A 14,765-nucleotide genomic window follows, 5' to 3' on the forward strand; every position below is an offset into this window, starting at 1 on the left:
TGGTGGAGTAAATTAGACCCTGGCAGGCCGCCATAGTGTTGGCATTGTATGGGAAACCCTGGTGTTAGGTTAACTGGTGGTGCTACATCAGCCGTAGTGACGCATGTAAATTAGATTTGTGACCTTCTGCAGGATAATACAGCTGCATTTCCAATTACAGTCAGCACAAGTCATTCAATCGACCGTTTGTATTCTCATTGATGTCAGAATATAGTACAAAAGGATTAATCGGAGAGTCTCAGAAATAGTCAAAACTATAATTTGTTGCAGTCTTAGTATACTGTAGGTATATTTGTTTACTTCTCCCAAAACATTGACCAGAACGTCAAAATCTAAATGTTGTACCGAATAAATACACTGAAAGTGTTAATAAAAGGACTACAGAGCTGACGCCTCACTAAGTCTAAATTAGCTGTGCTCTGTTACAGATTCAGAAGCTAAATGGGCATCACTTTGTCACTTTAATAACCTTTGTTAGCAGACTTACATCTCCCATACAGTAAGCCTTAGTCACAGGCGAGCTGTCTGAATTTAATGGCATGTCATCCCCCGAGGGATTATGATTTCCGGATAAAACAAAAGCAAAGTATTTAACACAATTACAACTGCAAAGAGCAAAGAGCAGAATGTGACAAGCGAGCAGTGGTAAAAGCATGTCAAGTGATGTCTGTTGCTGAATGCTAAATATCAAAGCCGCCTGAGAAGAGGGTCAAAGGAGTCGAACAACCAACTCCCTAATAGACGTAGAGGCATCAATTTATGCAACCTAAAAAAATGTAATGAGGCATTTATTGTGTATTGATTGGTTTAAAATGGATTTGCTGATGTTTGATTTGACAAAACGTTGGTGTTGATAGCAGAGGTCAAATGCAACTAGAAATAAGCTTCTTCTTCTATTTTTAAATACAAATCTCGAGGTCCTGCTGGTGGAAACATCAGAATCAACAAAGGAGTCACAGTCGGTCGGCCCAGAGAAATGAAACTGACCACAGGACTGAGCCCTGTCGGACACTTATTGAGTGTGGTGATGAGAAACAGGAGGGGTGTCCGCGCCCAGCGGTACTCTGGGAAATTAGTTGCCCCAAAAGCGCTGCAGACACCGACCATTTTCAGATCTGCAGCTCGCTGTTCACCTAGGAGTGCTCTGTAAACTCTGTTTGTTGCTGTGGATTGGAAATTACAATCACACTATTGGAAAATTGCCCTGTCGCTCACACAAACACTCCATGAAGCTTCTGTCTTCTGCTGCTTGGCTTCACATCTTCTCTTTGCCTTGGTTTTATACATGTTTTTCATTTTTTTCTCCTCCGCTACTCTACCGTCCATTTTTAAATTCAGCCACATGTACAACACACAAACACTCTCGTCAACCCGACGACCCCTGGCAGTGATTTCGATTATCGGCTAGCGCTCCCGCTGGGTTGAAGATGAGAGTTCTGACAGTCTGAGTCATCTCTCCCCCCTTCGCTATAGTCCATCTGCACTGCAGCAGAATGACCAATGTCCATCAAGCCTATTGACAGCTCTCCTCTTTTTGATTAGCTGTCATATGGTGTGCAGCACTCTCTGAGATATCTTTGTTTTCGCGCGGCCGCGGCAGCGCCCTTTGTTGTCGCTGATCAGATGCACTCATCTGAAGAACTAGATGAGATTGGATCTCATAAGATTTGATGTCTAAAATGTTCCCAAGTGGTCTGTAGCTTATTTCAGCTGTGCCTCCGGCGAAAACAAATCTTTGTTTTGTGTTTATCTGCAAAGAAAACCATTTTTCCATTTGCTTGTAGCTGAGGCGATGGCTTGTAAATAGAAAAGTCAGCAGAGTGACTGACAGTGGATTTATAAGGCTGTGCTGTATGGTGACTCTATACAAGGTTTCCCCTCATTGTGTATGTGTATGCGTGTGAGAGAGAAGTTGATTAATGCCCTGTCACCGTTGGCAGTTGTCTCGCTAGCGGTGACAGGGTGAGTCCCCTCGTTCTGCCACCTTCTCTCTCCGACTTCACACATCTCATCCCGATGCCAGTGCCTAATCACAATATGTTCAGTTCTGGAAATAACTACAAGGAGCGCTCGCTTTTTTTAAACTCTCTTGTGTATTGTACTTTCCCTCCCCCTCCCTCGCTGCTGTGAGTGCTGGTCTCTGGCGTCAAATTGTTATTTGTTCTTTTGCCAGCTTGACGCCACCCCATATGGCTCCGGAGAATTGGAAATGGAAACAGTGAAAATTAATGCTTCGCCTCCCTCCCGCTCCGCGCTAAATCCTCCTACCCTCACTCAGGCTTCAGCAATGACACTTTTCAAAAAAACAAAAAAGGGGATGTTGCGTGGATCGCAGGCCAAATCCTCTCTGACAATCTCCTAAGTGTTTAATCAGATATCAATTGGAATTGGCTTTGGTGCTCAGTAATTATGATTAATATCCTCTAGAAAAGCAAAACACGCTTTATGAGAGAATAATTCACCCACTACTTTGAGTGTCTCAGCACTTGCCGGGGGCTTAAATGTCAAGGCAATACAGTGGAGTGTCCTGGCGGTGCTCTGTGCCTGCTGTTCCTTCATCCAGCTCGGCACGACATAAATTTGCTGCAGTTTTGACCTTGGGAGTGCTGCCGTTTGGCAGGGTGTTCCAGACTTCCCTCGATGACCCTTAGCATCCTGCGTGGCCATGTTAATTAGCTCCGATCAATCAGAGGGGGTTTGCGTTAATTGATTTTACTGGTGAAGTGAATACAGTGCGCGTGTAATGGAGGCAGGCTTCTCGTGTATAGGTCCCTGTCCTTGGTGGTGGGATTTTAAACGGTGGATTCGGTGAAGGTCAGCAAATGCTCGCCAGTTTTCTGCTCCTTTCTGTGCTCAGTAGTTTTTTTTTTCTACTGCTTCCTTCATGTCTGTATGTCCTTCTCTGAGAAAGGCTGAAAAACGATTAGAGCAGGAATCTTGGATATAAAAGTAGTTATTAAATTGTGGGACGTATGAGGCATTTTATAAATTTATCGACTGATCATTAATAAATAACTTCAATTAACTAATTGGTTTTAATGCAAAAATGTAAAAAATCCCCTTATATCAGCCGCACACAGTTGAGGATTTGCTGCTACATTGCCAGTGGGAGTTTTTCACATTTTAGACAAGATCCTAATGACAACCTGATCTAATTTCGGTAAAATCTTACAAGACTTGTTTCGGCACAGTGGAGTTGTGGTTAGCACTGATGCCTCACAGCAACAAGGTTCTGGGTTTGAATCCATCGCCCGACTGGGGCCTTTCTGTGTGGAGTTTGCATGTCCTCCCTGTGTCCAGGTACTCCAGCTTCCTCCCACCGTCCAAAGACATGCTTGTTAGGTTCATTGGTGATTCTAAAATTGGCTGTAGTGTGAGTGTGAATGGTTGTCTGTCTCTCTGTGTTAGCCCTGAGATAGACTGGAGACCTGTCCAGGGTGCACCCCTCCTTTCACCCGATGACAGCTGGGATAGGCTCCAGCCCCCCTGTGACACTTACAGAAGATAAAAGAATGAATGAATGGTACTTCTGTACATGTCAACTGATTAGTGAGTAAGCCCAGGAATGACATATGGCATTTTCCAGCGCACAAAAGTAGCAACGCATTTTTCTTTTTGATTAATCGGCCAGTACAATAAAATATATTATTACTGATAAAATTCTCTCTAAATGTTTAGTAGCGGTTTTCTCCAACAATCTCAAATGGTATTCAATGACAGTGTCTCCACTACATAGTTTGTCCAACTGGGGGCAATTAGAAGTGTACAATGTCGTATGTAGCACAGACATTAATCAAGCAGATTGACCAAAAATGTTTGTTACTATCCAAAGAAATTGCTTCATTATTTTTATACCAAAGAAAGTGAATCCTGTCTTGTGAGGATGTGCAGGTATCACCCTCTTTCCTCTGAGTTAATGCAGCCTTTTTTTCTTCTAATCTCTCCCTCCCTCCTCTCTTCCATCTTGACATATGCTCCTCTCACTGCCGGCTGTGCTGACGTGGCTTCCTGTCACAGTCGATCCATCTCCCTTTGCTCTTCTTTACCCAAGGGGCTGCTGCTTACACACTAACACACACACACACACACACACATATACATAAACATGCACACCCACAAAGATTCAGAGTCATGGCACACTTCTGCCAGCCATTGTCACGGAGGTCAACAGCCCCCGATGGCCACATGTCTCCTAGTCGTCTCTCGTGATCATCCCCGGCCGAGCTCACGTCCTCCAGGCGTTTCAACCCTCAGCTCTCCTTCTTGTATTCCTGCCGGCCACTTTGTCGGCACGGCTGAAACCGAACGTCCCAACTCACATTTTTGTTATGTAACGTTGTAGTAAAAATGAGAGCAGGGAGGGGGAAAAAGGGCAGATCAGTATTCATGTGATTACTGTACTGAATGTCAGTGTATCAGTGGGAGAGATCCGTGTTGTCACAGTTCCGTGTCCATTCGACCATAAAACATGGAGGACCCTAACGGCCCAGCCGTCCTGGCAAATTTAATAGGGATTCGGGGAGATGCCTCTGCTTCAACTAAACTAGAACAGACAGGTCAAAATCAACCGGTACGCGAGGCAATGAGGATTCGGCTTGCAGTGTCAGCGGCTAATCAAAGCCTGCAACATGGCTGCATAATGTCCATTTTACAATAAACCTGATTATGGACATCAAATAATTTTGCCATTATAGGATAGAGGTCTGTTCACACCAGGGCTCGCGTTAACCGAATATTTTCCATCACTGAACGTTTTTTTTTAAAACTGTGACTGAAAAATCTGAAGGCCATCTGTCATTTTGACAGATTGCAATTCACACCCCTGACCACTTGGTGGCGAGTGTCCTTAATAATTGGCTCTTGTCTGTAATCGCAGTTTGTATTCCAAACATTGCGGAACTTTTGTCAGTGCACGATTTCCTGGTACACCGATTACAGTGATGCACGAGTCAGAGCTCGGCTAACGGAGGAATCGGATGAAAGCAAGTTGCTAGGAATGATGGAAGGCATATTTGATGGAAGCCTTGATAAAAGCGAAGTTTTGTGCAAATTGTGCAAAAAAAAGAGTTTGCATACCACCGAAGCACTTCAACCCTATGGTGCCATCTAAATGCAAAGCATGTTGCAGTGAGCACAGAAACCACCTGAGCTGTTAGCCCTAGGAGTGAAGCCAAAGCAAGTAGAGCTCCCCCTGGTGGCTGGCTGCAGTATATGTCATAAGCTCCGCCTCCCCCATGTTAGTGGATGGGACTTGGGCCCGAACTAAAACACTAAAATACAAATACATTTTTTTCAATGATGGTTTTTGTCATTTTAGGTAGTTTATATAATACTAATGCATACTCAAGTGCCAATTTTTCGTTTTAGTTATTAGTTTATTTAGTTATTTGACGCTATAGAAACAGGATGTGACATTATGATCACTACCATGATGCCAATCCTCCATGAAGTGATCCTGTGGGACTATGAGAGTTGAGGGGAAAAAAACAAGTACAGTGTATAATCCAACATTTCCTTGTAACTGAAGGAGGTACAGCAGAGTGTAGTATTAATTAAATGAAAAAGCGAGTCAGTCTGGCGGAAGTGTGGGCAGGTGGCTGATATCGTGGTTCCAAGTACTCCGTAGACTCTGGCTCCAACGTCGCAAGATGCCGCCTCCTGCATCCCCTGGAAAGTAGCGTCAGTTTGGCCAAAGCAAGGAAGTGGGGATGCATTATCCATGTTTATATACAGTCAAAGGTTCATACAGATATAAAAGCATCAAGATATGATCTGTTGGTTTGTCCTGTTCAGTCTAAAACGAAGTAACAATTGCACACATATAAAGAAAGGACAGCATGAGCTGCAGCTCCGTTCACCTTAATGTACACAGGAGGTGTTCAGGTGTATTATTAAGCTCTGTAGGTCACCTTAATTTTGGCGTTAATCAGAGCCACGTGCACAATCACTGACATTAATGGTGTAAATTGTGAGAAAAAAGACACATTTGCAGATGTAAAATGAAAGCCATTGTGCCACATGTGTAGACGGCTAGATTGATTAAAATTGGAGGAAATCAGTTCACTTCAACCTGCGACACAGAGATGGCTACACAACACGGTATAATGCATTTCTGTGTAGATTCTTTGCCTCTTCTAAACCTGCCATTGTTGAGATTTTTGTGGGCCCGAAAAGAAGAAAGTTTCTTGTAAGAAAAAGCTAAAACTTAAACTGATTTTTGTTGGGGTGTAACAGAACAGTACATTCGGTGTGAGACGTCTGTTTGGTTTGACAGCTGTCAGACAGTGTGTACTTTATATTACCATCTTGTACAACGTGTTAACTTACAACACACTTTTTTTACTGACCTTCCTGCAACTTCTCTGCTCACTCTGTGCTAGTCAAACCGCCGGCCACCATGTAGAGTTCACACTGTATGAGACATGAGCTCGGTACACCTTTACCAGAAATGTGACTACACGTCGTGGCAACGCAGACCGCAACAGCTGAGATTGGTCTCTGTGGCCAGATGAGCTGATCTTCTGTCTCCTACTAACCATCTACCCAGGCGTCTTCTCTCTTTCCTATTTTCTGCAGTGATTTCCATATGAATGTAGCAGCATTTACTAACTTCACCTCCAACATAATCCACTCAGTTCCAATCACCAGTGTTTGAATTAAACAGAGAAACTCAACACAGCTAACTAGCTTTTACCCCGACATTATTTTAGGTACACTTTGACAATTCAGTGTTCTGCTGGGAAACTTTTGGACCTGGCATTCATTCATGTGGATGTTACTTAGACATGTAGCACCCACCTAGACCAGACCAGGCACCCCCACCCCATAGCAATGACACTCCTTGATGGCAGCAGCCATCCCCAGCAGGATGCAGCCTGACACAGACACACACAAAAAAAACAAAGCAGGAACAACTAAAAAAAAGAACAGCACAAGGTGTTGACCTGGCCTCCAAATTCACTAGATCCCAAATTGATCAAGTATCTGTGGGATGATCCACAGAGGCCCCTCCCCTCAAAGGCCCCCCATTCTGTTGCCAGACACCTTAGGACACCCTCAGAAGGCCCATGTCCATTCTCTGATGAGTCACAACTGTTTTGGAGGCACAAGGGAGACCTACACAATATAAGGAAGGTGGTCATAATGTTATGCCTGATCAGTTTACAATGATGCAATACAACTTTGGCTTTGCTCAGCCCATAACTGCATCAAGACACACAAACTGAATCTGTTTCATCAAACAAACATGCTCTTGCCACAACACACAGCTTCGTCCAGTCAGTCACATGTAACGGCACATTCCAGCTTTCAGGACTGATTTACAATCCAAATGGCGTAATTTAATGTTAGCCTCACAGTCACAGAGCTCCGGGGTAAAATTGTTGTTGCAGTGAGTTGTGAAATCCTGTCTCAGTATTATAAACTGCGGCGCAATGTTTTAGTGCCTGACAAGCCTTGAAAATGATGAGTCCATTACTCAAACTGGCATTCCCGAATCACATTTCGTCCCGTCAGTAGCACCTGTAGAAATGTTTTTTTTGTTTGAAGCCCATGATCGAAATATCCGATCTAAATCTGATGGAAGCTGTATTCGGAATCTGATTCACATTATGTACATCCTGCATGGGAAATAAATGAAAGTGTTCAAATTTTGCCAGAAAATGGCTCGTTCCCGACAGAGCTCGTCGCTCATACTAAGAAGCTGATGAGAAAATAGTTTTTATTTTAAGGGGCTATTTTTGGAGTCGACATCCAGTTTGATGTGCTCTAGTCTGAAGTCAGACAAATGAGACCAATATCTGGCTGTCGCCTGAGATGTTTCCTGTAGTTTCTGCCAATCTCTCGCAAAAGCGCCATTGATTCAGATGCTAAAAACATCCCTTTATAGTTTGAGCTCCATTGTCTCCGCTGCTCACTGAAGTCAGTCTGTCTGCTGAAGCACAAGGCTCTCAGTTTCCGTCAGATGCTATCTGCTGAAGATATACTGTATGTAGGAGAGCTACCTGTGACTGACTGGAGGAGAACTTAACCGTTATACTCTTGGGACTGATGTGTCACAACTCTAAGCCTGGATTTAACTTAGTTTTGCCTTCTGTGTTTATTGCAGAGCATTAAAATGCAACCACAATATTCAGACGGTCATTAAATAAGCAGCTCTTTTCTTTCCTCCCTACTGTCCAGCACTAGGCCTGGCCCGGAGCTCAGGTGACGCCTCGGTGTCTCTGCTTAAGCATTCTGGATGGCAGTGGAGCTCTATTGATTTTGCCTGATTGAGCTGTTAAATAAATTTGGAGTCAGACGTAATCCAATTTTACTGCCGTCCTCGGTCTTTCTGCATTAGAAGCTGGCAGCGCCGTCGCGTAAGCCGGAGTTCGGGTTGAAGCGACAGCCTTGACAAGACGGTACGCTGCACACGGTGGGTGGGGGTTGTCGCGCACAGGCACACTCTTCCTGAAATTAACTTTTCGCCTCACTTACCTAGAGCTCTTGAACTAATAAGAAATTAGAATAATAGTCACCAGGCAAGGCAATTAATATTCATTATTCTAAGAAGCATTTTGAACATCATGCCTATTCTAAACGCCTTTGAATGAACAGGATGAAGTGCAGGAACATTATAGCCAGCCACTGAAGAGCTTGTTTGAGATAAATCCATTGTTTTTCGCACTGATTTGATTGGATGAAGGACTGGCAGCGATCAGCAGGAAGGAGAAAAATCCTCCATATAACAGGTGGTCAGATGTCACAAGCAGTGTATGAGATCTCAGCAGCCAAAGACAGATTTATTTATTTATTTTTTTTAACTGGCATTTAGTGCTTGGCGGGTGGTGATTTCAGACACATATTCGACTCACACTCTACAGTACTCTGTGTGCCAGCCCCTCATTTAAATATCACACAAATACAGCAGAGGAGCAGAGGATTCCACTCCACTCATGCCAATTCAGCAGTCCTCGCCTCTTGTATAAAGGGAAATTCAGCAAAAAATATGAGGCCGCTTACTTGAGTGTAATTGCAATGCAATTGGACACTTTGGAAACTGAAGCGCCAGCATTCAGCCACCGAGATCAGATGAGATATCGTTCTGTCTGCATTGTGATTAACCCAATACCGTTATATATTATAGTAATGCTCACATTTTTCTTGAAGAATACTGACGATGCTGTCGTGCATTAAAGCCCAAGCATGGGGTTGTTAGTGGGGTCTTTGAGGGGAGGGGCCTCTGTGGATCATCCCACAGATACTTGATCAGTTTAGGATCTAGTGAATTTGGAGGCCAGGTCAACACCTTGTGCTGGTCTTCATGTTTTATTTTTAGTTGTTCCTAAAGCGTTTTTGTGTGTGTGTCTGTGTCAGGCTGCATCCTGCTGGGAATGGCTACTGCCACCAAGGAGTGTCATTGCTATGGGTTGGGGGTGTCTGGTCTGGTCTAGGTGGGTGCTACATGTCTGAGTAACATCCACACGAATGAATCCCAGGTCCAAAAGTTTCCCAGCAGAACACTGAATTGTCACAAGATGGTCACAGAATGCTTCTTAGGTCGACTTACACTCTGGCTTTGTTGTTTTCCTGCTGGAAACATTTCAAACCATGCAGGGAGGTGTTTTTTAAGGCAGTTTTTCCTTTTTCTCTTCAAACAACCATCCACAGGAACCCGAGACCCCACACGCAGTCGGTTCGTACCAGGCTGGGAGCAGAAACAACAAAAATGCAAGCCACTGTATCTCAGATGCATTTGTTTGATCTTAAAAGCACTGCAAAATGGACTCAACGTCCTGCCTCTTGTTCCCATTAAAGCACTCACAGATGGAACTGAACACACCCAGATATTCAGCTTGCTGCTCTACTTGATCAGTTTGGGATCTAGTGAATTTGGAGGCCAGGTCAACACCTTGTGCTGTTCTTCATGTTTTTTTGAGTTGTTCCTAAACCGTTTTGCGTGGCTGCATCCTGGAGGAGTGTCATTGCTATGGGGTGGGGGTGCCTGGTCTGGTCTAGGAGGGTACTACATGTCTAAGTAACATCCACATGAATGAATGCCAGGTCCAAAAGTTTCTCAGCAGAACATTGAATTGTTACAAGATGGTCGATGTTGTTTACTTCTCCTCTCAGTGGTCATAATGTTATGCCTGATCCGTGTATATTGACTCTCCTTTATTATCAATGAAAACTTGCCAGCCAGATTTTTTTCCTCTCTTTACGCTCAATCATACTATAAATGTGTCAAATTAAACCATATGCATAAAGTCACTAAAGACCTCCATAAAGCTTCGATTCTAAATGTCAGGATTATTGATTATTACCAGTTTGATCTGATGCTCTCGCCCCGTTGCAGATAACTTATCTTTTGGTCGTAGTCAGGCTGTGAGGGTTGTGGGTAGTAATGACTCTAGACTGGCCTTTCACACCAGCGTCTAATCCTCCGGGGCCTGTCAGTCTGGCTGTCAGCCTGGCTCCAGCCTCTGCTGCAGTTTGTGCTGGTGAGCGTTATGTGCCAAGCCTGTATGGATGTATACTGAGTACTGTAGAAGAACTGAGGCAAGCTAGACAGGCACGGATCTCCTAAGTGCTCGTGTAGCAGCTTTACAGTGCTATACGTCGTCCTACTGTTATGTGCACAATTTGTGCCACAGCCAGACTTCGAGTACTTCCTGCGTGCTCATCCTCTTTCCCCGAGTCTTGATGTTTTGGCTTTGGGGGATGCCTTGTCTGACTGGTGATTTCCCGTCTGGATAATGGCAGCTTGTATTGTAGAGGGATAACAGAAATCTCTTAAGTGCATCCTCGCAGCACATCTATAGCTTTGTCGCCAGCAGAGGAGTTAGGAAGATTTTTTAGAGGTTAAATCTCATCTCTCCCCCGGAATATTGCCGCCGCATTAGCATATAAATGTGCTCCTTGTGAGATGCATGTTTAATACAAGCGGGATTTAAAAGTATAATCATACACAAAGTGATGATGTGGCAGTGAATGGGACAAACACAAGGCAGGGGAGGTGTACTGATGAGCTTTACCACCCCGCGTTTATGTGCGACGCTTTGTGTTTGTATGAGAGAGATAGCGTATATGAAGAGTGTGAAGAGATAAAATGAGTGTCTGCGTGATTGTGCACCTTCCTGCCTGTGTGAATGACAGAACAATCAGTGGCGGCCTCAACGGGAGAAATATACACACTGTTACTAACCTGCAATCTCCTCCCTCCTTCCCCTCCCCGTGCTCCCCTCTTCTTCCTCCCCCCATCCCCATCCCCACCACACCTTGCCTCACCCGCCTCCCTTCAGAAACCGAAGCAGAAAGACTGGCATCCTCCTGATGGCTTCATCCTGGGCCTGTGGACTTTAATCCTCCTGGTGTTTTTCAAAGTGTACGGCGTGAAGCATCTCAAACACATCTTCTGAGGCCTCGGCGTTTACACCGCTGGATATCTGGGCATGTAAAGCTGCAAACCGGGAGTTTTTATTGAAGGGATATTAGAGGGAAGGTGCAGTTTGTGACAGGCTTATATTCCTGGAAATGGAAAGAAGATACACGGCACCACATCTACTGCTTGGCCAGAAACTGCAAAGACTCTTGGTGCCCTTTTTAACTTTGGGACGATTTCTGTCTACTGATATTTGTGTTCTGTTTCAAATGTTATAAGGTTTTACGAGAAAGGACAACCGCATGGAAGTCATGCATCATTCAGCCATTTTACAATTTTCCGTTTCCCGTTTCACAAGGACTTAAACCTTCGAATGTTCTGTTTTGTCAAGCAATGCCACAACTCCGTTGATTTGCTTAAAAATGCACTGAACCGAGTCTGCAGATAAGAATTTAATTTATTTTTGAGAGCGCGCCGCTCTGCACATTTCAGCAGCAGCAGACTTTTTTTTTGTTTAAGTGCTACTCAGAACGTCTGCTCGGTCAGAACGTGGGGCGGCGGCGGCGGGATGATTGTCTGTGAGTGGGTCGTGGAGAGATTACTCTTTAATGTCTCCCCTGTCCATATACATTACACCCCTTGACCGTCATATCACACTTGTGAAGGATAACAATCGCACATAATCCCATCTCGCATGATGGACTCATCCACTTTCCCATTCACTAAATTGCCCTCCCTGTGGGGACATCCATTAGCTCTCCAGCCATGTACTCCGCTGATTGTATTCTGGGTGATGGACAGCTATTTTCATGGCCATTCGGCGTCTTGTGCTACAGCGGCGATAAGTGAGTGATAACCTAGTAAGCCGCCGGCTGTCCCAAATGAATCTCCTCTATGCTGGCTCGTGTTGTCCTATTTTTTTTTTCCCTCCCCCAGTCTCCCCCTTGCGTTACCCCTCTGCATTAAGCTCATTGTTGGGAGGAAGGACTGATGCTCAAAGTATATGGATTGAACCGGCGGTAGTTTATCTTTGGCGCGAGGACCCGCCCATGCCCGCTGCCACTCTCCCCCCGCGGGCTGAAGTGGAAAATGGATGGATTTGGAAATGAAACCTGCATGTATTGGAATACAGCTGCTGCGTCAGCCACTGTGTACCTTTCCTTATACATTATTTATGCAATGCTTCCCCTTTTCTTATTTCCCATAAACCTTTTTTCCCCCCTCCCTCTCTTTTGAAAAGAGCAAGCGCATTTTAATTTCCTCAGTCGGAGGCTTTTGATGCCCTGATTTAAAGTTGTAACACTGAATCAAAGAAATAAATTGACATCTTTAACTGCCTGATTTGTTTATTCTTCTGAAAAGGTTTTGAGCTTCCTTAATTACTTTTAAACAGCGGTGCTAAGTACTAACCGACTATATAAAGACAGGAAGTCTGCTTTCACTGCTCCGAGCCTTGAAGGTATGCCTGGCAGAGCTGATAGTCTAAGCTTATTTATAACACAAAGACTTCCTTGAAATCGCTGCCGCTTAAGTTGACTTACACTCTGGCTCTGTTGTTTTCCTGCTGGAAACATTTCAAACCATGCAGGGAGGTGTTTTAAAGGCAGTTTTTCCCTTTTTCTCTTCAAACGACAGCATCCTCTGGAACCCGAGACCCCACACGCAGTCGGTTCATACCAGGCTGGGAGCAGAAACGACAAAAATTAAAGCCTCTGTGCCTCAGATGTATTTGTTTGATCTTAAACGCACTGCAAAATGGACTCAACGTCCTGCCTCTTGTTCCCATTTAAGCACTCACAGATGGAACTGAACACACCCAGATATTCAGCTTGCTGCTCTACTCTCCAGTCACCGTGCTTATAAAGACCACAGCCTGTCTTCCTTCACACCTGAGCTGGTGGATAGAAGCCAGTGACAGGACAATATTAGAACATCCGTCTCCAAAGGAGGCAGAGAGATTTCAGGCTGAAGAGTCAAACAGGTTCCCTCTGAATGTGTCACACAGGTCGCTCAAAGGAAGAGCGGCGTCTGTATTCACCGGTGAGCCTACGTGACGCACGCATACGCTCGTTGTCTTTGGAAGTGGATCGGCGTCGACGTCGGCCCCATGCGGCTGCCTGCTAAATTTAATGATTTACGCGCAAACACACACAAGCGCACGCATGCTGTTCGGAGATGCCGTGCGTCTGACAGGTTGTCCAATTTCCATGGAAACTCGGGATTTCCAGCTGCTTGCCTGTCACCGAGCCTTTGTAATGTCAATCATTCCCGGGAATGATAATAGTAATTTTAGCAGTCGCAGATTTTCATTCTCATCTGCGACAACAATTGTGGCATAAATCGCGCTCGGCACAGCTTGCTTACTGTACGTTTGAGTTTTAAATGTTTAAACTAAAATAAATGTCAGGAGAAAGTCTCACTCAGATAATTGTCGCAGTAATAAAGATGAACAGTTTTCCGCTGTTCTGTCCAGATGCCTTATCTGAAATTCATTCATTTATGCAAAGTCGATATCACACCAAGTTTGAACTGGAAAAGAATTCAAGCAAAAATTCATAAGCCGAGGGAGTAGTTTATTCAAATATTCAAACGATGAGACCGAAAGCACCTCTTTGACCTTTCAGACAATTTTGGTTACGTAGCTACTGTTTCTGAGGCCAAAAGTGGACCTCTCGGCCTCATAAGATGTCCATGAAGTGCTCAGAAATGAGCGGTAAGTGCTGCATTAGAGGTCAGAAGGGTAAAATCCTTCAGCAGCTACAATCCTTTGCAATTTGTGGCCCCGACTCTGGCTTCGCGGCAACAAAGAAGTGCGTACGGCGTGTAGCTTGAAGGAGAGTCGTGTCATCTCTTTTCTCAACACAGAGAAAAGCCTGATGCATATGAGGCACATATACTTTCTATCCATAATGATAGAACATCTTTTGAAAGTAACCGTTTAAATCTATAACTCCGTGACCCGCAACCACTGTGAAATCTCCAGCACAGCCACTAAAGAGCTTTTACAATAAAATTTAGTGTATTGACTCACATTGCAGTAACATTTGAGTGAGCTAAAGGGAAACATTAAGTTTCTACAGTGGCAGAAACAGCTCAACGCACTGCAGCTTAAAGTGGAACTACTGTTTTTTACAACCTGGACCTTATTTCTGGCGTAAAATACGATTGTTTACTCACCCATATAACTTTGGTGTCATTTGGAGTCGTTCGGACAATATTTAGATCCGCTTATATCCATATAGTGGGAGTGAATGGGGCACCGAAACGCAGCCTCTAAATAACACATCATCTGCTGCGAAACTCGTTCATTTCACTAATATTTTGTTATGATGCGCTAATGCTATTCCCCGTTGAGTCCAGAGTTACCAGTTATCATCATCCGGGGTCTGTAGATTGACCTACA

General features: G+C 44.3%; 1 protein-coding gene across 1 annotated transcript in view; it reads left to right on the forward strand.

The window, feature by feature from the left end:
- pigk (phosphatidylinositol glycan anchor biosynthesis, class K) overlaps nucleotides 1-12,782 on the forward strand; it is a 36,735-nt gene extending 23,953 nt beyond the window's left edge. The window contains exon 11 of the mRNA XM_084546288.1: nucleotides 11,283-12,782. Within this exon, the coding sequence (XP_084402414.1) occupies nucleotides 11,283-11,399 (117 nt within the window). The 3' untranslated portion in view covers nucleotides 11,400-12,782. The remainder of the gene's footprint in view (nucleotides 1-11,282) is intronic.
- Nucleotides 12,783-14,765: the final 1,983 nt, after the last annotated feature.

The sequence above is a fragment of the Chelon labrosus genome (genome assembly GCF_963514085.1).
Source record: "Chelon labrosus genome assembly, chromosome: 6".
Taxonomy (NCBI): Eukaryota; Metazoa; Chordata; class Actinopteri; order Mugiliformes; family Mugilidae; genus Chelon; species Chelon labrosus.